Source organism: Aspergillus welwitschiae, assembly GCF_003344945.1.
Source record: "Aspergillus welwitschiae strain CBS 139.54b unplaced genomic scaffold BDQ94scaffold_15, whole genome shotgun sequence".
Taxonomy (NCBI): domain Eukaryota; kingdom Fungi; phylum Ascomycota; class Eurotiomycetes; order Eurotiales; family Aspergillaceae; genus Aspergillus; species Aspergillus welwitschiae.
This window is the reverse complement of record NW_020798709.1, coordinates 395,259-422,287: the sequence shown is the minus strand read 5'-3', so window position 1 is coordinate 422,287 and position 27,029 is coordinate 395,259. Positions and strand designations below refer to the sequence as shown.

The following is a 27,029-nucleotide window of genomic DNA, read 5'->3' as shown; positions in this document are numbered from 1 at the left end:
GCATAGTCGGTAGACCTCCGGAAGCGTCGAACGCCGCCCGGTCTCTGAGGAAAGCAACGCCGCGAGAGACATTGCCGGTCCTAATGACGTAGATTAGTAAGACACATAAGCCTAGTCAACACTGGAAGTGTTATACTCAACACCTACATAGCTAGACTAATGCCTCTGGATTCGCGTTGGCCCCAGGAAGAACAAACCTGAGGTGCCATATGGCGCAACTTGGAATCACACCAGAGCTTCAAGGGCAACCCATCTATTCAAAGAGCCGCTTCTATGTTGGTAGGAGGAGAATATCCGCTGTATGATACTTCAGGTTGTTGGGTTCGAACCAGCAACGCCTGGCTTGTTTAGCCTGGTTGAAGAAGTGTAAGATACCGCTCCAGGCTCTCCCCAAGTACGTTGATGAATGGCCACTGGGTGTTCTTTCGAAAGAGGCGAGCCCAAAGCTTGATGACAGCCAATCCAAGGCTTCCAGGGTCCTGGCTAGGAAACGATTCTCCTTCATCGAGATCCATTGATTCGTAAGCTTCTTGCACAATGCAACGCGTCCAATGTAAGATCCGATTCTCATTCTCTAAAGCCCATATCCAAGTTAGCGAACCATCGACCGCTGTTTGAGCCTGCTTTAGAGGGAATAGGTCATACCACTCAGGGCTTGGCTGCTGCCAGTTTCAGCCAAGGACATAAGCCATTTGCTAAGAAGAACAGCGCATTCTAGACTGGCAAGTGAGTGACGAACACTCCAGAAGAAGGCTTGACTGCGCGCCACGTGGTCGATACCCAGGCGTACGGGAATGCTCAGTGCGTGTGCAGAATAAATGAGGGCAGGTGTCAATCTATAGCTCCTTCCTGGTCGCGGCGATCTGTGTATCGCGGTAGCAATACGATATGGATCCCGCGTCTCCAACTGACGATGCGGTCCAAGGTTGAGAGACAAGCGAACATATGCCAACCCTAACAGTGAACTAGAAGTGAACGGAATGGGCCCATTCTCATTATGCGGATCAAGACTAGATTCCGGGGCTTGTTGCCAAACTGAAGTCCAGGACCGGAGTGCTCTCCTGATCAGGCGCGTTAGCCCATACTTATATGAAGTTACCCGGGCAATCAGAGACTGATTTTGCTTGACGGAAGAACTTACTCTAGCTTGTTCAACTCCTCGGTCGGAAGCGCAAATGACTGGTCGCCATTCGGAATAGATAGCTCGCTCACAAGATGGATGCGTTGAAGTAGGCCATGGAGCAAAATATAATTACCCAAAGGCGCAGGGATTGGATTCAGAAGTACTGGATTTCGTGAAGGTTGCAGCAATAGTGCCAAGGCATCCTGAAAGAATAGTTGCTGAGAGCCCACCTCCTTTTGGGCAGCCTCCCAGTCGTGGGATGTGGCGGCTTTCCATTCCTTCGTGGAACATGGGAGACGTAGATGAACTTCACTGCTGCGGAGTACCGGGTAGATGTTGTATGCGATACTATGAACGTGAACAAAGCAAAATGAGATGAAACGGGTGCGTCTTATAGATTCCTCTTCCGCCCATTCATGCCATTGCAAAGGAGAATGCCGTGGGGCAACTGTAATATTTTCCATCAGCTCGAATTCTCGCAAGCACCGAACGAGCAGATTCTGTAGGCCAAACGCTTCTTGAACAAGCTCAGCCTTCTCCCAGGTAGAGTACCCCATCAAAGCTAGCAGAGTACGAATAGTTTCAATTCTCCTCCAAGCGTTCATTCCTGCGGCAAAATCTGGCGATGAGAGCAACGGATCCTGGCCCGAGCGCTGAGATGATTCCCGGATACTATTCAATGGTATCTGAATGATGGAATTAAAGGATGGCAAACTTGACTCCTTCGACAGTCGATACAATACAATCGCCTTGGCTGCATAAAACAGTCTCTCAGCATTACGGTGCTCGAAGCGATATTGAGCACCTATTGTCATGAGAGCCAGGATGAGCTCCGGGGCTCGTTCATTAACCCGGAATGTCGGTATATGTAGAAATGGAAGATGAGTATGAAAGCCAAAAAAGAAGGAGGTCAAGTATCGCGTCAACGTGTGACGCGAAGGTAGGACGAAATCTGGTATAAGGTAACGAAACTCGTCCAAGGAGGCCGCCAGACGCTGCCTCTGCTCTTCCGTAACTTTCAGCGACGTTGGGTTCTTGCTACTCTGAGGAGGCTCTGTATACTAGTTAGTACAAGTGTCCGACTGTGACATCTCGTTTTGATCTCGGAATGCATATACCGTAGTCTGATACAGATGCGAAGCTCTGGTCTCCTGGAGGTACGGACGGCAGCCACGACCGGAAGGGCGAGTCAGCCCGCGATCTCTCAGACTGGCGGGAGCGCGATGAGGATTCATGTTGTTCCCCAGCACTTCTGTTGAATTCGGGTTGCTCAGTTGGCACAGGATTGTGAATCTGAGAGATGTCCCCAAATGCTGGCACCCACTCCGATGGGAGACCGATGGAGTCTAGAAAATGAGTAAAGTCCTGGAAATGATTGAGCTCCTCATGTAGGTATGGGATCGGTTGGGCTGATAGTAGGTTAGCGCGCGTGCTTCGCAGAGGGATGGGAGATTCATTACCTGGTGGCGGTGCAGGTCGGTAGTTGCCCGGAAGAAGAAGCTGCGCAGCTTCCAAAATCTCCGCATCATGGCCGACTGCGCCGGCATGAGCCCCCAGGTCACCCGCACTACTGCTAGCCGTATTTAGAACAGTATTGCGATCCTGCTCGATGTATGGTCCACGTTGCGGCCCTGCCCACTGTTCCGCAATCGGCGGCATGGGAATAGAAACATCTGGACGCGGCGTCGGCTGAACATTGTTGTAGTGGGGCTGAACAGTGGTGGGCTCTGAAGTTCCGGCTCTATTGGCATGGTCCAAGGCTTCGTGATCCGGTTGCGAATTCGGTGAAACTAAACCACTGGTACTTTGATGTGCAATGGTTGTGTGTCGCTTCAACAGATCTCGTCGCGTGAATGCGGAGCCACAGAAGCATATATACGGTTTTTCTTTGGTGTCTAAGGGTGCACAGGGCCTTAGCTTAGCAAGTGGGACTATAATAAACAATGCATAGTATCCAGACACGACTTGACTAGCTGGGATCGCTGAGGATGATGCGACTTACGTGTGCGAACATGTCGCTCCAAATGTTCCGTTCTTCTGAAACTGCGTCCGCAATGGACACAGACCCGAGTTTTTGCTCCCGCACTCGAGCGACGAGAGCCCCGAGAAGGTTGTGAAGGAGACTGAGACAGCATCAAGTCATTTGGAGACAAAGCGATGACCAGACTATACAGATAAGATGTCGCAACCTCTCCAATTGGAGACACCAGGTACTAGGGGAGAGGAGACTAACTGTGGAGGATGGTGAGGAAAGAAAAGGAAACGTGCGAGTGACTCCAACCGTCGGTGCCGAATCGGCTGCCCCAACGCCACTTTGGGAGAGTTGACCCCACTTGCGCGATAAGCTGCCTTTCTCCAACCCGGTCGGTCAGCTGTTGCTCGATGGGATGTAGTATATAGGTCAACATCATCACGAGAATAATGCGCGATGACTGTCTCAACTTCAATTCCTTAAACTGCCCTGGCCTCAACGTGAGTTTCAATTCTGATCAAGTCGGCTAGTCTTGTTCCCGATAATCGTCGCCCGCGGATATGACGCAAACTTGGACCTTTCCGGGAGTTGCCGTCGTCACAGGAGCCGGTGGCACAGGCACGTATACCTTCAAGTCCATCGCGGGGAAGGAAAAAGCAAAAATTTAACCGTCTCGCAGGCATCGGTGCAGCCACAGCAAAAGCATTTGCTTCGGCAGGATGTGAAAGAATCGCAATCACGGATCTTAATTCTGCCTCTTTAGATCAGACTCGAAAGGCCATCCTCGCTTCTTACCCTCAGACGCGTCTTCTAGTCAAGGCGGGTGATATATCCGATGAGAGCTTTGTCGAGTCGTTCGTCAGTGAGGTGGTGGATACATTTGGACGGCTGGATTATGCGGTCAATTGCGCCGGAATCCTAGGAGACGCCATGCGAACAACCGAGACATCAACAGCGGTATTTGACCATATCAACAACATCAATTACCGGGGTGCTTGGTTCTGTTCTAGAGCAGAGTTGAGACAAATGGTAGCACAGGATCCTTTACCGAGTCATGATCCGAATCGCGTTCCTCAGCGAGGGGCTATTGTGAACGTTGCAAGCCAGCTGGGAATCGTAGGGCGCCCGAGTGCTCGTAAGTTCCCATTTTCTCAATCCCAAATTTTCCAGGTCAACGTTCTCTTGGATTGAGCTAACTGCGCCGGATTTGCTTCTAGCTGCGTATTGTAGCTCCAAGGCTGCTGTGATTGCGATGACTCGCTCCGATGCAATCGACTACTCTGCGGAGGGCATCCGTGTAAATTGTGTCTGTCCGGGTGTAATTGAGACTCCGATGACAACGTACAGTGAGGAAATTCGAGAGCACTTTCAACCAGCAGTCGAGATTGCCCCAATGAAGAGGATGGGGAAACCGGAAGAAGTGGCTGATTCCATACTCTTCTTGTGTTCGACTTTTGCCTCGTTTGTGCAAGGACATGCGCTTGTTGTCGACGGAGGGTATATCATCAACTGATGAGAAGCTTCTTCACCATAATAATGATAATGACAAAGGATGAAATAAGATGAACAACAGATCTGGTGCCGTTAGCATTCAGGAGACATGAGAGGAAATCGAACGGTATGCCAACAGCTTGCTATGTAAAGAACGATATGGAAGTATGTAATCGGAAATTTGCATGTGAGAGACATGACATCCAAGTTTCCCAAAAAATAGTATAGTCAATGAGCGTTTCTCACCCAGACCAACTCCTATAAAATTCTATCTATAATGTACTGTGTCTATCAATGACTCGCCACCTCTTTCCAATCGTAGTTTTTCTCCCATGCATATCCCGCTTTGAGTACCTTGGACTCCTGCCACAACCCTCCGACAATCTGCATACCGACTGGGAGCTTGACTTGGGGATCGTCCTTGGCCGGAGCGTACCCCACTGGTATGCTCATCGCTGGGTGTCCCGTAACATCAAAAATTGCCGTGTTAATTGTCAGGCCCATGCTAGGCTTCAGGGACTCGACCGGTAGGCCTCGTGCACCATGTCTTGGTGCAACAACGGGAGTGGTTGGCATTACAACCACATCGTACTTCTGGAGAAGATCCTCGTAGAGGTCCCGAAGCCTTCGGCCAATATTTACTGATTTCCCGTACAAGTCCGGAAAGCGCGAGGTAAGATAGAGGCCATTGATTATAACGTTCTTCGTGGCTGGGAAGGCTCTTTGAAAGCCTTCCTTCGTCCACGGAAGTCTCTCACGCTCCATCTCCGTCATGTAGAGCCCCCTTCTGCCATGTGCCTGTCCAAGCAGCGTCAAGGAGCCTGACACACGCTGCTGAATGGTCCATATAGCAGGCCCATGGTAGTGGTCCGGAAGAGACACCTCCTCGACTGTTGCGCCAAGCTCCGCAAATTTCTGGGTGGCCGCCATGACCGATTCTTTGACTGTGGGGTCCACAGCGGTGTGCTCAAATCCTTCCTTCAAGACTCCTATTTTGAAGCCGTCGAGCCTCGTAGCGTCCGCTTGAAGCGACTTAGCGAACGAGGTAGAGCCGTGTTTAGGACTCCCCAGGCATCGATCGTCTATGCCATCATAGCCGGCGATAGCGTCTAAGCAAGAGGCAACGTCGATAACATTACGAGCAAGCGGGCCCGTGTGGTCATCAATAGCATCTCCGCTAGCAATACCGCTGAAAGGCACCAGCCCATATGTAGGCTTCAAGCCGACACCTGAGTTGACACGGTCAGCCATGTTTCTGAAAGCCAATTTATCCGAGATACCTACAACCGCAAAATGCGGAGGGAACCCGAATGCTCCCACCCTGGTCTCCACCGAGCGTAATGTCAACCAAACCAGCTGCAACCAAGGCTGCCCCTCCTGAGGTGCTTCCGCCAGCTGAGTATCCGGTCGCGAAAGGGTTCTCCACGGTTCCTTGAGCACTCGTGAAAGACGCCGTGGAATGGCAGTAGTTCTCACAAGTCGAAGTACCATGAATATCAGCACCAGCATCGAGAACTCGGGTCACAACCGTCGCATCTGTAATTGGTGTCCAAGAGGGAATGATATCACTTCCAAGCAACTGTGGTACACCTGCAACGGCAATGCAATCCTTCACGCTGATCGTCTTCCCCGTCAATAGCCCTCCATCCGGATTGCCCTTGATCAGAAACTTGTGAGCCCAGGCCTGCCCAAATACTTGTTCCTCTGAGGATGGACGGTGAACATTATGTCGAGGGTATCGATCTAGATCGGGGACTGGCTGATAGTCTGGCAGGTTCGCCACGGTTTCGGCGCAGTCATGGACGGCTGCCAGGAGGGTATGAAAATCTTCCTCATCTTCTTGGTCAATATGGAGATCCAAATTGCGCAGAAGGGAGGCCGCATCTTCCCTCTTGACCGGGTTGTCCCTGTCGATGATCTGTAAGGTTCAAATTCGTGGAGGAGAAAACGGGGATAACATGAATTGAGGACTCAGTACATACGGCGAAATAGAAGTGAACAATACCGACATGATGTGTGAGTAGATGTAGACACCAAGCTCAATTCTGCGGAGAGAAGAGTATTGAACCCAACGACAACGAAGAAGAAAGGCCTGGCATGTGCCATGTGCCAAGCCTTATCGCCAGCAGTTGGAGTCGATTACTACATTTGGCAGGAAGGACTGTCGTGACTCCAACATCCCCCTCCCAGGCAGCCGTCCGGGGCGGCCTCACGGCCTGAAAGCCTAAGGGTTCAGCTTATCAGATTGGAATCTCCACTTCTTTTTTCAAACCGCCAAAACCCACCAAACCCATCGGACATGTCTATTTCCTACTTACACATTCGATAACTGACGAAATTATTCGAATCACTAGCCTTATCGCATTATTCACCTACTCCAATGCCCCTCGTATCGCAGCCATCGATAATGCACGATGCCGTCTACTCCAACTGATAGACTCCAACGTGGCACTCCAACGGAGATAATTCTCCGTGGGAATTCTTATCAGCCAGCACTTGAGCTCGACCTCATCGGCCCGTCATACTATCAGTAGCGATCATATTACTGGTGATAATGTTCCGCAGCCTGATCCCTGTGCAAGAAATGCCCAGCAATAAGAATGTAAGGGGTCCCGCCTCAAGAGGGTACCAGGGTACGCCTCTTTCCCTTCCTCTGGACACCTACCATGTCGTACATCAATGAGGCCAAGGACCTCAAGGTCGCTCCAGCCCCGGATGCTAGCGACGACATCAGAGTCGCTAGTTCTTCAGAGGTCAAAGTAGACGACGATAGCCATGAAGTTTTTAAGCAAGCAGATGGCAAGGTCAATTTTCGCACTGTCAGCTGGATCCGTGCATCAGCAATCTTCCTGAAGAGTATGTCTCCAACTAGTCCCCTACAACGCGCAGTTTTTCTGATCGGACTTCCTCCAGTGCTGTTCGCAACCGGCATCCTCTCCATCCCATCAGTGATGTATGACCTGGGGGCCTTCCCTGGTGCCGTCAACCTGGTAGGATGGTGTGTCATCAATGCCTACGGAGCCATAATCCTGGGCAACTTTCGCACACTATATCCACAATGTCACTCCGTGGCCGACATGGCCCAGCTTATAGGAGGGCCCATGCTCCGCGAGCTTGTCGGCTTCATGTTCATCGTGACATACGTGATTACTGCTGCATCAGGGATAATTGGCGTCTCGGCCGCATTTAACGCCCTCTCCCTTCATTCCCTGTGCACAGTGTGGTTTTCATTCATCGCAACCATCATCATCGCAGGCTTTGCTAGTGTGCGCAAGTTCTCCCACATCGGGTGGCTCACCTGGGTGGGCTTCGTTAGCATCCTAGCCGCTGTCCTCATTGTCGTGTACGTCCCCTAACCCCTTTCTCACCAACACCATAAGCCTAACACCCCTTCCAGAATCGGCGTAACAACCCGCTCTCGCCCAGCCATAGCCCCTCAAACAGGTCCCTACGACCTGGGCTACCATGCAATCGGCTCCCCAAGCTTCGCAGCGGGGATAACCGCCTCAGCTACCATATTCGTGTCCAGCGCCGCAACCTCGGCCTTCCTGCCCGTGATCTCCGAAATGCGCAAACCCAAAGACTACCCGAAAGCCGTATACCTCTGCATGTCATTCGTAACATCCTCTTACCTCGCCTTCGCACTAGTAATCTACGCCTGGTGCGGGAAATGGATCGCCTCTCCGGCCCTCGGCAGCGCCGGCACGACCATCAAACGCGTGGCCTACGGCATCGCCCTACCAGGCCTGATCGTCAGCGGCTCTCTCTACGTGCACGTAGCGGCAAAATACCTCTTTGTTCGGATCTTACGTCACTCGCGCCATCTTCAAGCTAACACAATCGTGCACTGGGGTACGTGGTTGGGATGCACGATAGGATTAGCTGCAATTGCATTTATCTTGGCGTGCGCAATCCCGATATTCACGTATGTGCTGGCGTTGGTGGGGAGCTTGGGGTTTGCGCCGTTGGCGTTGTGTTTGCCGGGGTGGTTGTGGGTGTATAGTCATGGGGAGTATTGGAAGTCTGGAGGGGTGGTGAAGCGGGTTGTGTATTTGTTGCATATATTGTTGATTCTTTTGGGGGCGTTCATGACGGTGGGTGGGACGTATGGGGTTATTGTGCAGATTATGGATGCGTATAGAGATGGGGAGATCGATGGGGTGTTTTCGTGTGCAGATAATAGTGGTTCTACTTGATCATATCTATTAGAGTAAATGTAATATATGCAATCATTATTCATAGATCATTATTTGGTATTGCTTTGGTGGTTCACACAGACTATGAGAATGTGATTGTAAATTGTCATTCGTCGTATGGCTCGTTCGAAATGGTGGGAAATCATAACCGTAGCTAACACAGATAGTATTCGAATTAAAAAAAAGAAATGGAATAGAAAAAGGCGGAAAGTAAATTTAAGACAGCCACGAGACCCTCAATTCTTGACATTGTCAAGAGACATCAACGCTAACAGACAATCGAGAATCTCCGAATCAGCACATCCTCCTGCAGAACCGGAGCCTGGCATATCCCTGAGCCTACAACATCAATGGTTTGACTGCATACCGTATCGTTGAAGACCTGCACTGAACAGTTCGAAACAATACTCATCGTTGCTATGTAGCCCAAGGAGCCGCCGTTGAGTATTGCATCGTGGCAGGGCAATGTCCCGTTCCCAGAGAAAGAGGTTTCTTCGCCGGTGCAGTGTGTATTTTGATATAGAGATATCTGCCAGGTGGTATTTGGCGCGCTTATTCGATTTTGTGTGTAAGGGAAAGCGTGGGCAGGGAATAAGATTGCCAAAGTGGATAGCAGTAGATTCATCGTGTTAGGTTCGGCTTTACGAATGCTGGTTTGCTGGGAGGGTGGCGTTCTTCCGTGGGAGCACTGATAGCTGGGTGGGATGAAAGTGTATGTCTGGCCTTCAGCTTAAGCGACTATATTCGTGTCTCGAAGTCGATGCGAAGACGGGGAGTACAAGAGAAACACGTCGATAAGGGAAGGGTTATTGTCAACGGAGAAGGTTGAGTCACTGACTTGCGCTGTTTTAGTGGTGCCTGTGACAGGGTTTAGGCAAGGGACGCATTTATGAATGACCGATCTTCAAGGCCTCATCTGACGAAAGGGTTGACGAAATGGACGCATCATGATGTCAGTTCCAGAAATCCTCGTGAGGACAAACGGAAAATAGTTCACCGAATTTGCGGCTCTTGCTTCCTTCGTGAGCTTTACTAATTGGCGGAGTCTAAATTTGGAGGTACTGGAGAATATCTTGGTCTAAGGTCTCCGCTGATTTGGTGACCATGCTTTGGGTTTGTATCTGGCCAAGCGGGTCAAGGACCTCAGGGCTGAGACTCGGATCGGGAGACAAGAAGGGCTCTGTGATGACTGGTTCTTCGGTAGGCCCAATATCATGGAAGTCTACAACTTCAGTGTATCTGGCATCCTGATCAGTCTGGAACTCGGTCAAGGATCGCAGGAGACTTACATCATGATTTTCAACTCATCGATTGAATGCGCCACTTCATTGAAAGACCAGTCGAACATTTGTTCAGCGACCGGCTCATCAGTGGGATCGTGATATACGCTCAAGTAAGGATGTTCCAAGGCTTTCGCAGCAGAGATCCGCTTGTCGGGATCAAATATGAGCATCTCTCCAAGGAGATCAATAGCTGCGAACAAAGCTCATCAGTATACAAGTACCTTTCACACACTTGTTTGGTTGTGGAAGGGGTAGGTACCATTTTCATCAGAGTCTGGAAACAATGTCGCCCAAGGAGCTGGCTGGCGCTTTGGCAGTGATTTCACAAGGTCAAGGGTCTATATGATAAATCAGCTTTCAGGTAGACCAACGATCGACTCAGCTCTTACAGTTTTTGTACAGATCCTCTCAATGACCTCGTCGGGTGGGTTCCCCAGAGCATCTGTGATCAGGAAGAATTGGTGGATATGATCCTTCCCAGGAAACAATGGCTTGCCGCGAAGCATCTCTGCGACAATGCAGCCAGCACTCCAGATGTCCACCTGCATTCCATATTTTTGCCATGTCAACATGATTTCTGGTGCCCTGTAATATCTGGTTGAAACATATCCAGTCATCTGAGGCTCCTGCAGTCGCGCTAGACCAAAGTCACAGATCTTCAAGTCACAGTTTTCGTTGATCAGTATGTTGCTCGGTTTGAGATCTCGGTGTATCACGCCTGCGGAGTGGATGTATTTGAGGCCTCGCTAGGGTCGTTAGCAAGTCCGTGTCAACTTGGAGAGTTCGGCAGGCTTACCAAAAGCTGGTAGGTGAAATATTGAACAAATTTGCCATCCAGAGGCTTTGAGGTAAGAAGGCGGTTCAAGTCAGTCCCCAAAAGATCCGTCACCAGATAACTGCGTCCTATCGTCAGTACTCTTGCGAACAATTCGTTGGAATCAGCCATTGTGCTAGCCACATACACATCCTCTAATGGTGAAATAAAAATGTCGCTCAGGCCAATCAGCTGTTGAACGTCAGCAGTCGCATGGTATTAGGAATGAAGTGCGAGGAGACGGACATTTTCATGACGCAGGTGTTTCAGGAGTTTCACTTCGCGGTAGGTGCGTTTGGCGAGGGTGGCGTTGGAGAACGGCTTCATCATTTTCTTGATAGCTACTGGCTGGCGCGTAATCATGTCATAAGCCGAGCTAGTGTGGCCGCATCGTGGTCAGCTAATCTAATCCGTATATTCAGGCAGAGCGACTACATGTAAAAGAAGGAGTGCTCGTACCAGACAAGCCCGAATGCACCAAGTCCAACAGGCTGGAGGTCAGAATATCTGGACAGGAGATTAGTAGCTACGAATCGACCTTAGTAGCGAAGTGATCACTCACCTGTTGGTGGTCTCGAACGTAGTCCCCAAGATCTGAGATCGCAAGAACTCCGCCATGTTGTCTGACAGAAAGGGAAACCGTGTAGAACAGAGAATGGGTGCAAGAATGGTAGGTAGTAGATGGTAGTTAAAGGAGTTAGTACTAACTTAGCACTACTGACTCAGTAGTACTACCTAGTAGTAGTAAGTCCGTAGTAGGAACTGAAAGTGGCAAAGTTAAACTTGAAGACCCTGGTGATAGATGGTTTTAAAGAATCAGGGAGGAGGAAGTATGCCAGCTGAGCAAAGGCAAGCCAGTTGCATCATGGACGGCCACTAGTGTTAAGGGAAGTTCCCGCCATGCACCTGTAGGCGTTGTGGTGGTGGTGAATAATAAATGAGAAGGAAGAGGAGGAAGTAGTAGTAGATACTCGAGTTAACTATTAACTACTTTAATTACTGGGAGTACCACAAGCGGTGCCTGGGCAGTGCCTGAATGGCCAGTCACGGCCTGCGATTGGCGGGTTGTTGGACCAGCCACCAGCGCGCCGGGGCTTTTCCATTTCCAAGATTCCCTCCTTTTTCTTGCTGCCGGGAAATCCACTGTCGAACGACTCCAGCGAGTCCAGCGTCACTGAGTCGAGTCCGTCTTTTCCCTGAGCGGGTCGCCCATCTGTCCACTCCCCACGTTCCGGCCGTCTCCGAGTTTATCCTCACCTCTTTCAAGGGGAATTCCGAGCTTTCCTCAGGAATCCACATTCGCACGTCTTGCGCTTCCGCTGGCCCACTCCAACGATGCAGCGAAGGTCTCGCTTGCAGGGCCGTTACACAGACGACCCCGCCTGGTCGCGTGTGCATTCCAGTATCATCTTTTTTTGTTGACTCGATCGGTGGAACCTACGCGCGACATCGTGATTGCTCGAGACACGAAGTGCAAGGAAGAGTCGAGAAGACGGAAGAACCCAACTGAGTGACTGGGAATGCGGGGGTCCCGGGCGTGGTAAGGAAGTACCACTTGGGGACGTAACAGCAGTAAATTATCCTACTTTGTACTAACCGTTCTCCATCGTCTTTACTAGAATGAACTATCGCTAGAGCCTCCGGGCCAATCAGAGTACGGGAGCAAGCCTTGACATCATCGCCAAATTCCTTGATTGACTGAGAAAACTAAATTATCACACACCACGTAGCAGCCCTATCTACCTATTTTTGGTGCTGGGTCTTATAAAACTCTAAGTCCTCTAGCCTCTGCCTTCGGATTTCCTTCCAGTGGGCCATCAGATCTCCATGAGATCTTCCTCCGACAAGAGAACCGTGGTGTCGCGTTCCTGAGGACTCGTCTCGGGGAGAAGATCTTCATCCTCCTCTATTCCTGGTGTGGGCCACGCTGCCGCGGCGGTCTCGGTAGCCTTCTTCAGCAAAAGCGCGTCGTGCTCCTTCGCACCTCCACTTGCAAACGCTTGATAATGTCTGACCGCTTCAGGATAGGGACTCGGTCCCTCCAGCGGGGCAGTGGAGCCCTGGCACTCATTGTGAAGACGTAAATCATCAAGTCGTGAAGCCATCTCGCAAGTGCACCTGCAGACATGGCTTATTGCACAGGGTTCGCTGCAGACGTGCTTGCAAGCCATGCGTTTGTTGCAAATTTCATTGCACTCGACCTGGTCATGAGAAAAGCTGTGTGGTTGCGACTATATTAGCTTCACAAGTCTCCCTTAGACTAAACTTATTGCACCTACCTGTGGCATTTGATTGGGCAGGGATGGCCGCAATCCAACACTCCATCACAAGGGGAATCACATCCGCCATTTATCTTGTTCCAGTCGGAAAGACCTGAGTTTCAGGTGTCAGCAAAACATCCAAACTGACACTACAAGCTCAACGAAGGAAATCCCAAACCTTGTATAAAAGTCGTCCGCTTGTGTTCTACACATGTGACAGGCAGCTGTGCTCCTAGACGCCGTGGTGGTTTGTTGTTGGCCATCAATGTCAGTACGTCCCGCCAGAGCCGGTTCTGTTTTACCAACAAATTTGCGTTGCCGAACATATAGAACCCGCGTCGGGCACGCGACAGTGCAACACAGACCCTGTTTGCAATCGACAAGAATCCAATGTCGTTTTCGCCACTCCGAACGAGTGAAAGAATCACGATTTCGTTTTCTTCTCCCTGATATGAGTCCACCGTTACCACCTTCACGTACTGGCCTTGAAGGTACGGATGGTGTCTCAAAACGGTCAGAAGCTTTTTTCTCTGGCCATTGTAGAAGGTCAGAATTGTTATATCTTTCACCGTGTTGCCATTCTGCACCAGGTAGACGACGAACTCGGCAATCATCTGGGCCTCCGTCTCGTTGTATTTGGACGCAAGGTTATCTCTGCTCTCTGGCCAAATATGAGTGAAAAAGTAGGAGCGAATGGTTCCCATCCCTTTCACTCCAGGACGCTTGCGTACTGACTCATGGTCATACAGTTCGCCGTAGATAGGCTCCAAGAGCTGCCGGATCTCTGGCGCCATTCTTCTCTGCCTGTTTAACATGACGTATTCCATTCCGTTCCTGACTAGTCGCTCAAACATGGAGACCCCAAGATTGTAGGGCTCGCCCCCGAGCTCTTGAACAGTACAGTGCCCTCTGAGCTGCTGGTGGTCACCCACGAGTATCATGTGCTGGAGGGAGTCAAAGCACGCAGCAACAATTGGTGCCTCGATAGCCTCAGCGGCTTCTTCGATCAAGACAACCTTCGGTCTGAGGCTAGAGATCAGTCCCCGGTATTTACTCAGACCCGTGGCTGTCATTCCGATCACTTTTGCTGTCCGAAGAACGTGGTGATCTCGTTCCCATTTGCCAATGTGGATATTCTCACAGTTCTTCGAATAGAGTGAGACTTGTGGGAGAAGAGTCTCCCTCATCTTTGTTTTAAGTTGTTTTCGGAGGACATCATACACTGCCCCCCGAGCCTCTTCTCTCACCTTCCACAGATCTTTCTGCTTCAGATTCTCAATTGCGGAAACCTCGGAGCACGCGAGTTTGCACCCACAAAGGCCATCCCGAAGATTGATGAATTGTCCTTTGAGGATCTCGTAATCATCCTCTTCAATGCCCTGCTCGGCCTCCAATTCCTTTAGTTGTTCGTACTCGAGATCTACCTCATCCTCCTCGAATCCGAAACTCTCTCTTTCATACTTCACTTCGAATGGCACCAACTTGTCACCTAGCCAGACTACCAGCGGGTCGGTATCTTCACTATCAGTGGGACGAGTCCAGCCTTCAGCACCTTTCTTTAAGTTGTCGAGCTGCGTCTCCGTCAAGAGGCCATACTCAACAAATAGAGAAGCAGGAAGGGGCTCCTGGGCATTTTCGGCGTTGAATGGCTGCAGAATTCTGGCAATGGCTTGGGTCAAGAATTTTTGCTCCTTTCTGGCCCCTCCTAGAACGCTTCCATGTACCGTGACGGCGGGTTCATTCTGTCTGACACAGTAGAGAGTCCGTCGTTTTATTTCGGGGTCGTTGCTCCGAGAACCGAGCCGGATATAGCTTGTTTCGAAGGTGGCGACGAGCCTTAGAAGTTGATCCAACGCATGATTCGTTTGGGAGGCTAGGATTATAGGAGAATCCCCATACTTCATGTTTAAAAGTAAAACTTTTAGTGCAACAACAGAAACATATGTCTTTCCTGTGCCAGGAGGGCCTTGGATGAGCGAGAGCCTCTTCGTAAGCATTTCCTGTAAGGCTTGCCATTGTGTATTGTCCATGGCCTGGCTTGGTTCTCGAGGCCAGTTTGTGAGGATGTCAACTTTATCTCCCTCGGCAGCCTCAGTTACCGACTGTATGTCATAGATAGGATTCTTCTCCACGTATTCTGGAGCTCCAACATGTGCGTCAAGCAGGCAAATGTGTTCAGAAAGAGGAAATCTACATTGTCAGTTAAAATATGACTTAAACAGAATACTTTGTGCATATGCCACCTAATGGCCTACTCACCTTTCTTGTTTCAACTTCTGAAGTGCTGCCATAGTGTGCCTCACAGATTCGTAGTAGCCATCCTTGGCTTCTACCATGATCCATTCCTTCTGAGAGTCGAACTCAAAATCTTCAGGTCTAGCAAGGAAGATATCAATCTCTGAAGGATACTTTTGGACGCCTTCGAGTGGTCTGGCAGCAACAATAGCAACAACGCACTTCTGCTGAAACACGTCATCTGCTGGACTAAGAGCAATGATGGAGCCGCTGACTAGACGCTTGGTATATTCCCATACGATGTTCTTCTCGGCTCGGCTAGTGGAGAAACGGATTTTGATTCCTAGACCTCTTTGCGCGAATGTGATACCGATGAAGTAGACCTAGAGCAAATAATTTAGATTGTTAGTCAATCCTAGAAGATTGGCGTGTCAGATAATCTACCTTATCATAGATGGACACAAGCTTGGAGTCAGTCATATGGGGGTCATCTCTGACGTATGCAACAGCATCTCTCAGAGGAGCAACTGCGTCTTCTCGAAGGAGCTCATAGTGGGCTTTGAGGTACTCATCACTCGACTTCCAAGGACCTTCAGTTTTGTTTGGTGTCAACTCAATATAATCATCTTCTCCGGTACCAGAATTGCCTAAGATCTCTTCTGCCGATGGGATTTCCGGCCTCTTTAGCCATTCCTCAGCATAGTCCGTAGATGGCTGGACAAGATACTCTCTGATGTCCTTATTGACAATCATGTGAGCGTTCACATCTTTGTTTGATAGCTTGGGGGTTGTTCCTGTAGTCCCGGGCCGATGGTCTTCCTCTGAGTCCATATTGAGAGGGATCGTCAAGGTCAGAAAAGATTCAATAAGCAGGTTTGTGCAAGTGGCTATATTAGAAGCCTCGGTATGCCAGATGGAGCAAAAGTAATCGGCTAGGAGGTAACAAATCAGATAATTGCTTTGTAGGAAAAGAAGGACTGGTGGAGAGAGTTCGAAGAGATGAGGAAGGAGGAGGGAAGTAAGAAGTAGGAAGGATCTTTCCGGGTACTTATAATCAGCGCCCCCAGTTTCTACAGTGTATGCAGTGTCTATAGTATTTGTAGGTAATATACCAATCTGCGCTCTATTCACCTGAATAACACTGGGCAGATTCCATATCTCATATGCACTTCAATCACTTCTTCCTTCACCGTTTGTATGTGCTCGGCTGCCACTTCCTTCGCTTCTCTTTTGGTTATGCCTTGAACTATAGTTGGGAGTAAAGTGAGATTGACAGGTGTACCTAGTGATTGTAGAGTTGACGTGTGGCTATGGTGTAACATCAGCCATCTGGCTGTAGGTTGAGAAAGCGCGGGTACTCCTCTGTTTGCAGGCCAGATCACGTTGTCCATTCAGCCACAGTAACGCGGGAAAGCAGAACCCAGGCTGGAAGCCATGTCTCCCTTAGTTTCATCATACAACTCCTTGGCTTCCACTGAGCGCGAACGGGGGAGGCATTATATGTGATCTGTTGTATGAGGCCTACGCCTACTAGGCTAGACGAACCTTGAAAGCTCTGGATGCCTGCCATTAGTTTCGCTATGAGTAGTTTCCCGCTATACGTCGGATTAGAGTCGTTTTCTATCGGCATCTGTACTCTGAATGATACTACTTTTCAAAACGATGCCCAACTGAAAGCTAGTACTAATATACCGCTATGTTTTCTGACGCACAAATTTCCAAGATAGCTATGGTCTGTGCTCACACACCAGTTGTACGAGCAAATCAAGAGAGACAGTCCTCCAGCAATTGCATCACCTTGTGTCTTGGGCCATTTCTAAGATCACCAGTATTTAAAGCTGGAGCTCAATAAATGCACCCATATGCGCTAACCGGATAGAGACCCTTATTGCCTGAGGCATCTATTAACCGCGAAACGTGACCGAACCGGGGAAGGCCATAGCGGGCAGCAAAGGATCAACTTACCCCAGAATCCAGCGATAGCTACATGTCGTTCTCTGTATTGTTCTGCGGACTTCCCTGTTCAGTGAAGGCATCCTTACGTGCGCGCGCTTATTATTAGTGCAATAAGGTGTGCGAAAATAAGCTATGTACCCTCAGTCTGCGGGGTTGCTTTGCGTTCATTGAAATTGTTGCGCCTTGCCTGTGAAAGGACCCCGATCTCCACCACGCGGTCACTGGGGAGTCGACACACGCATCTCTATTCCCTGCATCATCCACTCACATATCCAATTGGCGAGAAGCCTAGTCTTCTTACTGAACCATGGCTTCGGTTGAAGATGACGACGATCGCGACCTTGCAGGTAAGCTTCGTGACTTCCTCCGGTTCATCTGGGCAACACTGATAATTTTCCCATTTTTTAGGCTCTCAAGACGGAAGCTCGGACAATGAAATGGAGGATACACTTCGGGATGCAGACGATGGGGGTAATGACAACGAACCTGATCCCGACGTGGACGCCGACCAAGATGCGGAAAGCCAGTCCAATGCCAGTCATGCATCGGAAAGCGCTGGGGTAGCGACGCAACCGAACCCTGATGTCGAAATGTCTAATACAACTGCTGCGAATTCCTTTTCTGATCCGAGAGCTGCTTTCCATCCGAGCGTGCGGGAGAAATGCCTGACGGCGCCTACGTTCGATATAGTCCCAACTACGGCCGCCCCTCACAGTACTTCGATCAATGCGGTAACTGCGACCGCTGACATGAGATGGGTTTTCAGCGGCGGCTCCGATGGATACGTTCGGAAGTTCAATTGGGTAGATTCTGTCAACAGCAAGCTGATGCTCACTGTGGCGCAAAGACACCCTTTCGTCGACAGTGTCATCAAGGCGGGTGTGCTAATGACATACTGGGAAAACATGGATGGGAACACAATATCGCCAGTATACTCTTTGGCTAGCCACAGTGAGGGTCTATGGTTGTTGTCCGGCTTGGAATCTGGTAGCATCCGTCTGCAATCAGTCCGTCACGATGAAGGAAAAGAGATCGCTCTTCTGCAGCAGCATACATCCGCAGTCTCTGTACTGAGCTTGACTTCAGATGAAAAGTCCCTACTGTCCGGCAGCTGGGACAAGCGAGTTTTTGACTGGGACCTTAACACAGGGCAGACCCGACGCGCATTTGGGTCTAGTGCCGGGCAAATATCTGCGGTCGAGATACGACCAGAATCCAGTCTGCCAGTTCCCAGGGATACAACCGAGATCCAGCAAACAAATGGAACATACTCGTCCAATTACCAGGCTCCTGAGAATGGCAGCTTTAACTTCATGGATACGTCGAACGACGGTGAAAACGGCGCTGGTTCAAACCCGCAGGCGGGCTCTCCGGCCGATTCACTCTTCGGCGGGGCCGACTCGCTATTCGGCGACGAGAACGGGAATGGAGGCGACGAGGCCGGCGCATCTGGAAATGCTTTCGGCATTGATGAGGATGATGAGTTTGGTAAAGCTCTAACTAATGGAGTGTTGCCAGATGCCGATGCCCCTGGAGAACCGGAACCGAGTCAGAACGGCGTTGCAGAGGCTCCTGCTGCTCCGGCTCCGGCTCCGGCTGCGGCTGGTGCTGAAGCCGCAACTGTTAATGATATTGCCGCCACTCACCCCCCGGCGGAGATGCCTAATGGCTCTTCTCAGCCGATGATCAATGGACTACCACATGCCGAAGAGCTGGAGCCGCCTAGCCATACTCAAGAGAGTGCTCTTCCTGCGTCAGCAGAAACAACCTCTAACACCGATAACCTATTCTTGGCTGCATCCATTGATGGTACTATTCGAGTGTGGGATAGAAGAGAGCCAGACGCCGTTGCTCGCATCACTTCTCAAAACTGCCCACCTTGGTGCATGAATGCCTGCTGGTCTCCAGACGGCAACTATATTTATGCAGGCCGCCGTAATGGCACTGTCGAGGAGTACAGTCTTCATAAGGGCCTCAGGAGTGCAGAACGGACCTTCAAGTTCCCTCAGGGCAGTGGTCCGGTCACGGCACTCAAGGCGATGCCTAACGGCAGACACATTGTTTGGTATGTACTTTCGTCGTCATTAATGCTCTACTTCCAGTGACATATCGGGCTGACCGTCACTTTGCAGCGCATCGCATGACATTCTGAGGTTGTACGACCTCAAACATGAGCAAGTGACTCGCCACTCGACGGTGCCTTTCTTGATTATCCCGGGACATCGTACCGGAACTGTTTCCCAGCTATACATTGACCAGGCGTGTCGCTTCATGGTCTCAACAAGTGGCAACAGAGGCTGGGAAGGTAATACCACCGAGGTCTTGCTAGGCTATGAGATTGGGGTTCCTGGATAAGTGGTCTGCCTGCTGCCTTGTAAAAGGGTAAGTGTGTCGTATCATCTGTGGCCTTGAAGATATATGAACACTAATGGTTATAGTTGGGCATCAGTGACACACCCTTTGGGTATACAGTAGAATTGGAGTTCTTTCTTGGACATAAGCTTCATATGAAAACGATGACCCAGACATCGCCTCTGCCACGAAACATGCATGGATGACTAATGTGAATGACATGAATGCAGTCCCCTGATACTAGACAACCTAATTTCGATATACGATAGTATCTTGGCATAATACATGATTCATATACACATGACTGCATAAAGTATCGCCACGTGCCTCAGAGGACACACATAAATATGGACACGAAAACCACCAATATTCCCGATATATATACCTCAACTCCCATGGGAACCTGGAATGCCAGTGACTCGCTTTCTTTTGAGCCATCAATACAATCGCCTAAAATGAAACCCGCAAACGCCATAGAAGCCAGCCAATATGCAAAAGCAAAGAAACAAGAAATTCACAAATCATAGCCATCGTGCACTGCATCATCAAGGTTGAGGCCTTCGCATACCTCATTTTGCCCAACCCGCCAAGATCCGAACAATGGGTTATGGGTCCATTTAACATGACCTTCATCATCCTGCTCAAAATATACATAGCCTGGTTGCTCATCAGAGTTGAAACCATCTTCGTTGGGCGACATTATGCCCTCAGGTCCCGTGACCAGATGACTAAATCCGGGAACATCTGTGCTTGGAACATGGCCACGAGCTTCGATATGGCCGTTTTCCACACTGTTCACCGTAATCAGGTATACCGGAGGCAGGGCTGAGTCTCTCTCTGCTCTCAGGGGCATAGGGAGCCAGGCTTCATTGTTGAAAGATTCGGGTCTGTTCTTGTCATGTCGCAATGGCAGCGGTCTGGAGAGAAGCATAGCATCCAACTTGGCGGTGTCGAGCAGCAAACCAGGCGTTTGCACATAGAGGACACTGTCATATTGCATAAACTGAATCTGTCCCAGCCGCAGCAGCTTTGTATCGGTAGGCCTGTAGCCTTCAGAAGTGGCTAGCGTCATATCAATGGGCAGAAGCCATATGCCGTACTCAAGACTTGCCGTTCTCAGCAGAGAGAGGGCCGTGGCGACCGGTTCGGTAAGCTCCTTAGTGGGCATCAGGTCCCACTCACGCGGATACATGAACAGCCTGTCCTGGACTGCAGTACCATTGGTCGCTAGGTGCTTAAAGAAGAGGATGGCGGAGCAGATGTCAGACGGATCGGGAGTGGAGAGAAGCTGGAGGTATGCAAAGTTGCCTGTCGTTGCTTGTGTGGAACCAGCATCATCATCCCTCTTGTGCTGCTTATCGGCGACTCTATCGGAGAGGAACTCTTGCTCGGCCCCTTGGTATGCTCCCACCGGAACCGCCGCCGGGGGTGGAGGAGGCGGTCGGATGGCATGCTGAATACTTCGGACGGACTGCTGTTGCAGGACATACCCCGAAAGGAAAAGCAAAAAAGTAAAGGTACAAATGACAGCAGTGGATATGATGACTGAGACCGTCGACGAAGTAAGAAGCACCATGACTGTCTGCCCCCCGAATTAATCGCTTAGTGCGTGTCTGTGTATACCCGTCGTACGTAGCCTGTGGAGACTGGATGGTAGGCAGCACTGTTTAGATATGCACTAGTAACTGCTTCGAAGTGCCCGGACTATACAGCCAGTATACGAGTAATTTTCAATTCGAACCAGATGGGAAATCCAGCGATCATGATAGTTGATAGCAGCATGAGTTTCCAACCTGACACAGGCAGACGATGATCACAAACATTCACTGTGGCGGTGCCAAGGCCACCACCATGTCTCAGCCTGTTGATTGTCTCCCGTTGGCCGTGCGACTATCGATAAGCTGCGTCTTGGCACTTCACTGCGCAGTAACTAGTATGGAGCTTGGCCATTACCATCACCTATCTAGATGATAACATGCGATAATGAAAACTTACTATGCGTTTGAGAGTATCCTCATCACTGAGAATAAAACATACATCCACTCTATCTTTACCAATACCCGCCTCCACTTCAAAGCACAACTCCATATCTTACTCAACTCTCCTCAAAACTGTACCCCAATACTCTTCCCCTGTGAATGCGGAGCCCCTCCACCGCTATACAGCCGGCGGCTACCATCCAATCAAACCAGGAAGCCTCCTCCATCATGGACGATACAAAATCCTGCATAAGCTAGGAACGGGCGGATACTCCACTGTCTGGGCCGCTAGAGATGAACCGTACTTATCACAGTTTCTTTATTTTGACTAGTTACTGATTATCTGAATAACCGCTAATAATGATACAAATGATCTCAGAGAAGGGAGATACGTCGCTATTAAGATCTGCGTATCGGAGAATTATAGTGATAGAGGACATCGAGAGATAGACATTTTGAAGAGTCTGGCTAGTCCTCAGCATGTCGTGCACATACTCAATCACTTTGATATAGAGGGACCTAATGGGATACATTCCTGTTTGGTTCTCGAGATGCTGGGATCAAGTGTATCTGATTTGGTGGAGGAGCGATTTGCAGATGGGAGGCTTCCGGAACATATCGCCAAGTCTGTTGCGAGACAGGCTCTGATGGGACTTGAAGGATTGCATCGTAGGAAGATCGCACATGGAGGTTAGTTCTAGATCCATAGTATTTGCATTATACAGTCCTAACTGACAGTGTATAGATTTCCATATCCGCAACCTGGCCTTCACTATACCCCCAATGGCCAACGTCCCAGAACACGAATTCATCGATATACTAGGAAAACCAGACATCGGACTTGTCCGCAGAAATGACGGTAAATGTCTCGAGCCTGGTATACCCGAGTACATTGTTAGACCTGCGAGTTCACATACACGATCATGGCAATTGTCGGATACCATCAAGATCGTCGACTTCGGTGAATCATTTACACAGAATAATGTGCCCAAGACACTCCACACTCCATTAGTAGTCCGGGCACCTGAAGTGATATTCAAAGATCGGCTGGATTATCGTGTGGATTTGTGGAGTCTGGGCTGCATGGTATGGAGTTTTCCTCCTACTAATGATCATCCTTGTTGTGACTGACGTGTACGGTAGTTATTCGAGTTATTTGCGGGTCAACCTCCCTTTGATAACATCTTGATTACTCCCAGAGTCCTCGTTGAGCAAATGCAAGAGATAACGAATGAAGCATTGCCCCAGAGATGGGTACCTTTATGGGAGTCAATGCGTGGCGACGATGCCACTGCGGATAATGGGCCTAAACTGCAGGAGTGGCTTGAAGAGATGTACTTTGATGGTGAGCGAAAAGAGGAATTGACGAGAGATGATATTATGAAATTGGGGAGGATTATTCGGAAGTTGTTACGCTTTGAGCCAGCTGCTCGTGCTTCGGTGAAAGAGATCTTGAATGATCCCTGGTTTAGAGAGTAACGAAGGTCTATAGCATGCTTCTGCCATGAACATTTGAGTACCTAAAATCGATGAAACTCATATCTGTCTATCAAATTCCATCCGTGATAATATGGCGATAGTAATTTAAACCGAAAGAGTAGTATACAGCCAACACTACACCGCCCTCGCCCACCACCCACCACATCCAAGGCGGTACCACCATCCAACCGGCAGAAAAACAATCCCATCACCATCTCCACCGCAGATAGACTAGCTAGTGAGCTCCCTCAGCTTCCCCAAACCAATCCCAATTATCCCAACCCTTGACTCTCCTCACCACCTCCTCCCCTTTTATCCGACACAAAAGACAAAAAACCAATACAATGACCTCCCACCGCGCCGACGCCAGCACCTTCCTCGACAACCGAGGCTACAGCGGCCCCCTAGTCCGCGGCGTGAACCCAGCGACTCTGTTCGAAAAAGCCGTTCGCGACCGCATCACCGACTCCTACTACTGGAAAGAGCAATGTTTCGGTCTCAACGCCGCGACGCTCTGCGATCGCGCCGTGGAAATGACCTCCATCGGGGGTGTCTACGGCGTATCCGAAAAGCCATCCCCATTCCTATGTCTCGCATTCAAGCTCCTCCAACTCAACCCAGAGCGAGACATCATCCTCGAGTATTTGAATTTCAGCGATCCTGCCAACGATGAAGATTCCACGGGACACGAAAAAAGAGAACACGATGATGGTGTTGTGAAAGCACGCGGCGATTTCAAATACCTCCGCGCACTAGCGGCATTTTACGTGCGGTTGACGTTCGAGCCCGTGGAGGTGTACAAGACGCTGGAACCGCTGTTGTTGGATTATCGGAAGTTGAAGAGGCGGGTGCGGGATTCGTTTACGTTGACGTATATGGATCAGTTTGTGGATGAGTTGTTGACGAAGGAGAGAGTTTGTGGTACGAGTTTGTGGAAGTTGCCTGCTAGGCAGGTTTTGGAGGATTTGGATTTGTTGGAGGTCAGGGTTAGTCCGTTGCAGGATGAGTTGGAGGAGATGGAGAGGAGTGATCGGGAGGAGGAGGATGATGATGATGAGAAGGATGATGCGGATGAGGGGAGTGAGGAGGGGGAAAGGCAGGGTGATGATTGAGGTATCGGCTTGGTGTGTGGTGATTTTTGACCTCTTTTCTGAGCCTGGGAATTGCGGCGCGGCTGAGCTGGATTATTGGCCTGAGGACGCAAGCAGAATGCTGCGCAAAAGCCTGGATCCCTGGGGCTGTCGGTTAGACGGTGCGGGATTGATGGCTATCAGATCCGTGTGGTGGTCCACAGGTCGTGCTGTCTAGCACCTACTCTCGCTGCTGATGTGCAGCCATTCGGAACCGCTCCAGCGATATCTACGTTCGTTGAAACGATACGTAAAGTGACAGGCTATTGCTGCAGCTACGGATGTACGCACCTGGTCAGTTACTCGGTCCTCGTGGGATCTATTGAGTAGATTGCTCAATTTCAGAATGCGCTAAGATAGCCTCCATTAAAACACAGTCTTAGCCTCCATTGAAGCACAACGCATGGCATAGTCGGCGATAGAAGGAATGAAACAGCCTCCCATATGTGCAAATCTCCTCCACCCAACTGGTCTACATTCGTAAAGGATTAGAAGCCCTGCTGGCGATGCCATTTCTCCTGCCATCCCTTGTACCATGGACTGTCATCCAAGGTTGACACCTGCCAATTCTTGGGGACATGTCCCTTGTCTTCCTGTTCCTTGGCCCACTCTTCAAGCTTTGGGATTACAACGTGCTCCACATGCCAGGTGCCTTTGTAATCCATCAGATTCTTTTTACCTTCCTTCAGAATCTTGAGCGTCAATGCGGGCACACCTGGCTCGTCTCGGAATTCTGACACCGGGGTGAAAAGGGCCTTGAAATTGAAAACAATGGCGGCGGAAAGAGGAAGACGACGAAGAGTCTGCCAGTCGACTCGGAGATGACAATTGTCCAGCTGAAGGTTCGGGTCCTGGGAAAGGCGTAGTTTCTCGTGAGGGTCCCCTTTGGGCATGTACAGAGGCTGGCCGACCTCGAGTCCCCAGGATCCTCTCTGGATGGGCTTGTCGGCAGGCATCTTAGTGAAGAATCTAAGCAATTTCATTGGATTATCCATCCTGTTCGAACCTACGACCGAATGAACTTACCGATCCATGGAGAACTGCATCTTCTCTTTGTAGTCAGGAATATCCTCGTGGATCTGATGCAGCTGAAGGCCAATCTTGGTCCCAACGTTCCATCCCAAAGACGAACAGATGACGCCTGCGCGTAGGAAGTAGAATCCTGTCTTCTCATCGCGCATCATAATCCCAAAGTCCTCCGGCACATTATCGATAAGAACCTCGAGGGGATGCTTGGACCGGATATCCTCTGTCGTGCCTAGGATGCGATTGTGCAGAATTTGGTAGTTCTCGATGAAAAAGCACTGCGGATAGCGGGCACAGATAAACTGCAATACCATTTCCATGAGCTCCTTGCAGGCCAGTTCTGAGCCAGGAAGATAACCAAGTACGGAGCTGCCATGTTTTGCGTACAACTCCTTGCGCTGTGTTATTCGTTCTCTGTAGGTGTTCTCGAGTTCGATCCACCAATCGGTCTCCAGCTTCGTAAGGGCTAGCAAGTTGCAGGAGGTTAGCTCGCGCTTCCTGAGCAGATCAAGTACAAGATGGGAGTAACGTACACATTGTCTGATGGTAGGACCACCGGAATGGGCGATAAGGTCGTGGCAACGCCTTGTCAATGTCGAACTCGTAGTAAGGCTCCGGCAAGGGCACACCACTGAGCTCAGCATAGTCAGGGAAATCACCCAGTGCCTTGACCTCCGCCACAGAGAATCCTGTTGGAGTATATCTCTTGTCCGTGCATGTCTCATAGTTCGCAGTCATGGGCAGTGGGTACTTTGCAATTTCTTCCTCGTTGACATTTTCACATGAAATCGCAATTTTTGACGAATCCAGGAGATGACGACGTTGCGGTGGAAAGACGTTCACGTAGGTTGCAGAAGACGGTCCAGTTGATGGCTTCTCATCGGTTGCTGCTGCCCATGGCTGCCATCCACGTTTTGAGAACCTGTTGTTGCGAACGCGACCCAAGAAACCGCTACCCTGCAATCTTCCGGTGACGAGGAGGAACCCAGCGAGTGAGAGCATGGCAAGGCCGACCAGCCATAGGTGACCCTGGTTGCTCAGCACGTCCATATTGGATATCTGTTGCCCCACAACGCCCGAAAAGACAATGAGACAAGAAGGGACTGTGACCACCGGGTTGTAGCGGATCGGGATTTCCGAAAAAGACGCCAGAGGGAAACAGGAGCAATTATACCGCACCTGACAAAGTGGAGGCTTTACGTGAATGGCAGTCTGATGCGGTCGCCATAACGTTGGCACACAGCCATACTAGGAAATCTCAGTCTGCGACAAGAATTCTGGGGAAATCCCAGCCGATAAATCGGATAACCTGCTGCATAAAGGTGGCATCCCTCGACAGATTTTACTCCGTTTGGTGCGGCAATGCAGATAAATAACAAAGATAAGGACAATATCAGTCAGATACGACGCAGAAGCTTTGATAACCGACATGCTTTTCCCCGTGGCCAGCGGTCAACGACACGATAACAGGCTCAGGCGCAGACTCATGACGGATCGGCGCAACCTTCTAGCTGAGAGACGCGGCTGATTCGCCAGCTCAAACTGCTCTTCCATTGGGACGATGCGCCGAGGGTTTTAAAGACGTGCCTATAGCAATGTCATGTCCCACCATCTTCCAATCGGTGCGTACTCGAGATAACGTTAGGACACAACGAGACCGATCCAGAACACTACAAGGGATGAGTACATCCGCTGCAATGTAACCAGCAACGGCTGGTTCGCCAGCTTCGAT

General features: G+C 50.1%; 12 protein-coding genes across 12 annotated transcripts; 6 read left to right on the top strand and 6 right to left on the bottom strand.

Annotated features, from left to right (window-relative positions):
• Positions 1 to 347: 347 nt before the first annotated feature.
• Positions 348 to 3,534, bottom strand: BDQ94DRAFT_159369 (uncharacterized protein; the record flags this gene model as incomplete). Its single annotated transcript, XM_026769067.1, has 7 exons — positions 348 to 574; positions 646 to 1,061; positions 1,142 to 2,177; positions 2,242 to 2,532; positions 2,584 to 3,018; positions 3,126 to 3,336; positions 3,457 to 3,534. 7 exons carry the CDS (start codon positions 3,532 to 3,534, stop codon positions 348 to 350), a joined length of 2,694 nt encoding a protein of 897 aa, XP_026626621.1.
• BDQ94DRAFT_143395 (SDR family NAD(P)-dependent oxidoreductase) lies at positions 3,501 to 5,196 on the top strand. The gene is made up of 3 exons (XM_026766221.1): positions 3,501 to 3,713; positions 3,775 to 4,230; positions 4,313 to 5,196. Exons 1-3 carry the CDS (start codon positions 3,656 to 3,658, stop codon positions 4,606 to 4,608), a joined length of 810 nt encoding a protein of 269 aa, XP_026626620.1. The 5' UTR covers positions 3,501 to 3,655; the 3' UTR covers positions 4,609 to 5,196.
• BDQ94DRAFT_178624 (putative amidase) lies at positions 4,852 to 6,644 on the bottom strand. Its single transcript, XM_026773162.1, has 3 exons — positions 6,569 to 6,644; positions 5,871 to 6,493; positions 4,852 to 5,815 (listed from the first exon to the last, which is right to left on the bottom strand). The coding sequence occupies exons 1-3, from the start codon at positions 6,595 to 6,597 to the stop codon at positions 4,878 to 4,880; spliced, it is 1,590 nt and encodes a 529-aa protein (XP_026626619.1). The 5' UTR covers positions 6,598 to 6,644; the 3' UTR covers positions 4,852 to 4,877.
• Positions 6,645 to 7,092: 448 nt separating this feature from the next.
• BDQ94DRAFT_178620 (putative neutral amino acid permease) lies at positions 7,093 to 8,782 on the top strand (the record flags this gene model as incomplete). Its single annotated transcript, XM_026773161.1, has 3 exons — positions 7,093 to 7,442; positions 7,500 to 7,929; positions 7,984 to 8,782. The coding sequence occupies exons 1-3, from the start codon at positions 7,253 to 7,255 to the stop codon at positions 8,780 to 8,782; spliced, it is 1,419 nt and encodes a 472-aa protein (XP_026626618.1). The 5' UTR covers positions 7,093 to 7,252.
• Positions 8,783 to 9,617: 835 nt separating this feature from the next.
• mpkC (mitogen-activated protein kinase mpkC) lies at positions 9,618 to 11,592 on the bottom strand. Its single transcript, XM_026775474.1, has 9 exons — positions 11,442 to 11,592; positions 11,339 to 11,386; positions 11,126 to 11,255; positions 11,028 to 11,071; positions 10,862 to 10,961; positions 10,455 to 10,811; positions 10,325 to 10,403; positions 10,072 to 10,255; positions 9,618 to 10,021 (listed from the first exon to the last, which is right to left on the bottom strand). The coding sequence occupies exons 1-9, from the start codon at positions 11,495 to 11,497 to the stop codon at positions 9,829 to 9,831; spliced, it is 1,191 nt and encodes a 396-aa protein (XP_026626617.1). The 5' UTR covers positions 11,498 to 11,592; the 3' UTR covers positions 9,618 to 9,828.
• Positions 11,593 to 11,869: 277 nt separating this feature from the next.
• On the top strand, positions 11,870 to 12,879 carry BDQ94DRAFT_31308 (uncharacterized protein). Its single transcript, XM_026775473.1, has 2 exons — positions 11,870 to 12,419; positions 12,499 to 12,879. The coding sequence occupies exon 1, from the start codon at positions 11,916 to 11,918 to the stop codon at positions 12,387 to 12,389; it is 474 nt and encodes a 157-aa protein (XP_026626616.1). The 5' UTR covers positions 11,870 to 11,915; the 3' UTR covers positions 12,390 to 12,419; positions 12,499 to 12,879.
• On the bottom strand, positions 12,697 to 16,206 carry BDQ94DRAFT_170198 (putative DEAD box helicase involved in nonsense mediated decay; the record flags this gene model as incomplete). Its single annotated transcript, XM_026771438.1, has 5 exons — positions 12,697 to 13,096; positions 13,159 to 13,252; positions 13,319 to 15,330; positions 15,400 to 15,758; positions 15,820 to 16,206. The coding sequence occupies 5 exons, from the start codon at positions 16,204 to 16,206 to the stop codon at positions 12,697 to 12,699; spliced, it is 3,252 nt and encodes a 1,083-aa protein (XP_026626615.1).
• Positions 16,207 to 17,520: 1,314 nt separating this feature from the next.
• BDQ94DRAFT_31298 (WD40 repeat domain-containing protein) lies at positions 17,521 to 19,788 on the top strand. Its single transcript, XM_026775472.1, has 4 exons — positions 17,521 to 17,678; positions 17,740 to 19,396; positions 19,464 to 19,713; positions 19,770 to 19,788. Exons 1-3 carry the CDS (start codon positions 17,639 to 17,641, stop codon positions 19,684 to 19,686), a joined length of 1,920 nt encoding a protein of 639 aa, XP_026626614.1. The 5' UTR covers positions 17,521 to 17,638; the 3' UTR covers positions 19,687 to 19,713; positions 19,770 to 19,788.
• A 138-nt stretch (positions 19,789 to 19,926) lies between these two features.
• Positions 19,927 to 21,498, bottom strand: BDQ94DRAFT_31295 (uncharacterized protein). The gene has a single exon (XM_026775471.1). The coding sequence runs from the start codon at positions 21,257 to 21,259 to the stop codon at positions 20,198 to 20,200; it is 1,062 nt and encodes a 353-aa protein (XP_026626613.1). The 5' UTR covers positions 21,260 to 21,498; the 3' UTR covers positions 19,927 to 20,197.
• Positions 21,499 to 22,213: 715 nt separating this feature from the next.
• BDQ94DRAFT_170195 (kinase-like domain-containing protein) lies at positions 22,214 to 23,141 on the top strand (the record flags this gene model as incomplete). The annotated part of the gene is made up of 3 exons (XM_026771437.1): positions 22,214 to 22,352; positions 22,408 to 22,748; positions 22,806 to 23,141. The coding sequence occupies 3 exons, from the start codon at positions 22,214 to 22,216 to the stop codon at positions 23,139 to 23,141; spliced, it is 816 nt and encodes a 271-aa protein (XP_026626612.1).
• Positions 23,142 to 23,332: 191 nt separating this feature from the next.
• On the top strand, positions 23,333 to 24,506 carry BDQ94DRAFT_31280 (PRP38 family protein). The gene has a single exon (XM_026775470.1). It carries the CDS (start codon positions 23,486 to 23,488, stop codon positions 24,251 to 24,253), a length of 768 nt encoding a protein of 255 aa, XP_026626611.1. The 5' UTR covers positions 23,333 to 23,485; the 3' UTR covers positions 24,254 to 24,506.
• Positions 24,507 to 26,138, bottom strand: BDQ94DRAFT_31279 (heme-dependent oxidative N-demethylase family protein). Its single transcript, XM_026775469.1, has 3 exons — positions 25,831 to 26,138; positions 25,298 to 25,763; positions 24,507 to 25,240 (listed from the first exon to the last, which is right to left on the bottom strand). Exons 1-3 carry the CDS (start codon positions 26,033 to 26,035, stop codon positions 24,760 to 24,762), a joined length of 1,152 nt encoding a protein of 383 aa, XP_026626610.1. The 5' UTR covers positions 26,036 to 26,138; the 3' UTR covers positions 24,507 to 24,759.
• Positions 26,139 to 27,029: the final 891 nt, after the last annotated feature.

Excerpts from the sequence above, each read along its gene's own strand:
- BDQ94DRAFT_143395 (XM_026766221.1), top strand. The coding sequence starts at position 3,656 with ATGACGCAAACTTGGACCTTTCCGGGAGTTGCCGTCGTCACAGGAGCC. Across the intron at positions 3,714-3,774 it reads CACAGGAGCCGGTGGCACAG|GCATCGGTGCAGCCACAGCA; the intron begins GCACGTATACCT and ends ACCGTCTCGCAG. Across the intron at positions 4,231-4,312 it reads CGTAGGGCGCCCGAGTGCTC|CTGCGTATTGTAGCTCCAAG; the intron begins GTAAGTTCCCAT and ends ATTTGCTTCTAG.
- BDQ94DRAFT_178624 (XM_026773162.1), bottom strand. The coding sequence starts at position 6,597 with ATGTCGGTATTGTTCACTTCTATTTCGCC. Across the intron at positions 6,494-6,568 it reads TTGTTCACTTCTATTTCGCC|GGACAACCCGGTCAAGAGGG; the intron begins GTATGTACTGAG and ends GATCATCGACAG. Across the intron at positions 5,816-5,870 it reads TCCCTCCGCATTTTGCGGTT|GTGTCGGCTTGAAGCCTACA; the intron begins GTAGGTATCTCG and ends GTGTCAACTCAG.
- mpkC (XM_026775474.1), bottom strand. The coding sequence starts at position 11,497 with ATGGCGGAGTTCTTGCGATCTCAGATCTTGGGGACTACGTTCGAGACC. Across the intron at positions 11,387-11,441 it reads ACGTTCGAGACCACCAACAG|ATATTCTGACCTCCAGCCTG; the intron begins GTGAGTGATCAC and ends TCTCCTGTCCAG. Across the intron at positions 10,256-10,324 it reads TCCAGACTCTGATGAAAATG|CTATTGATCTCCTTGGAGAG; the intron begins GTACCTACCCCT and ends CTTTGTTCGCAG.
- BDQ94DRAFT_31308 (XM_026775473.1), top strand. The coding sequence starts at position 11,916 with ATGGCCAGTCACGGCCTGCGATTGGCGGGTTGTTGGACCAGCCACCAG.
- BDQ94DRAFT_31298 (XM_026775472.1), top strand. The coding sequence starts at position 17,639 with ATGGCTTCGGTTGAAGATGACGACGATCGCGACCTTGCAG. Across the intron at positions 17,679-17,739 it reads CGACGATCGCGACCTTGCAG|GCTCTCAAGACGGAAGCTCG; the intron begins GTAAGCTTCGTG and ends CCCATTTTTTAG. Across the intron at positions 19,397-19,463 it reads AACGGCAGACACATTGTTTG|CGCATCGCATGACATTCTGA; the intron begins GTATGTACTTTC and ends GTCACTTTGCAG.
- BDQ94DRAFT_31295 (XM_026775471.1), bottom strand. The coding sequence starts at position 21,259 with ATGGTGCTTCTTACTTCGTCGACGGTCTCAGTCATCATATCCACTGCT.
- BDQ94DRAFT_31280 (XM_026775470.1), top strand. The coding sequence starts at position 23,486 with ATGACCTCCCACCGCGCCGACGCCAGCACCTTCCTCGACAACCGAGGC.
- BDQ94DRAFT_31279 (XM_026775469.1), bottom strand. The coding sequence starts at position 26,035 with ATGACTGCGAACTATGAGACATGCACGGACAAGAGATATACTCCAACA. Across the intron at positions 25,764-25,830 it reads GTCCTACCATCAGACAATGT|CCCTTACGAAGCTGGAGACC; the intron begins GTACGTTACTCC and ends GCAACTTGCTAG. Across the intron at positions 25,241-25,297 it reads ATGCAGTTCTCCATGGATCG|ATTCTTCACTAAGATGCCTG; the intron begins GTAAGTTCATTC and ends GAAATTGCTTAG.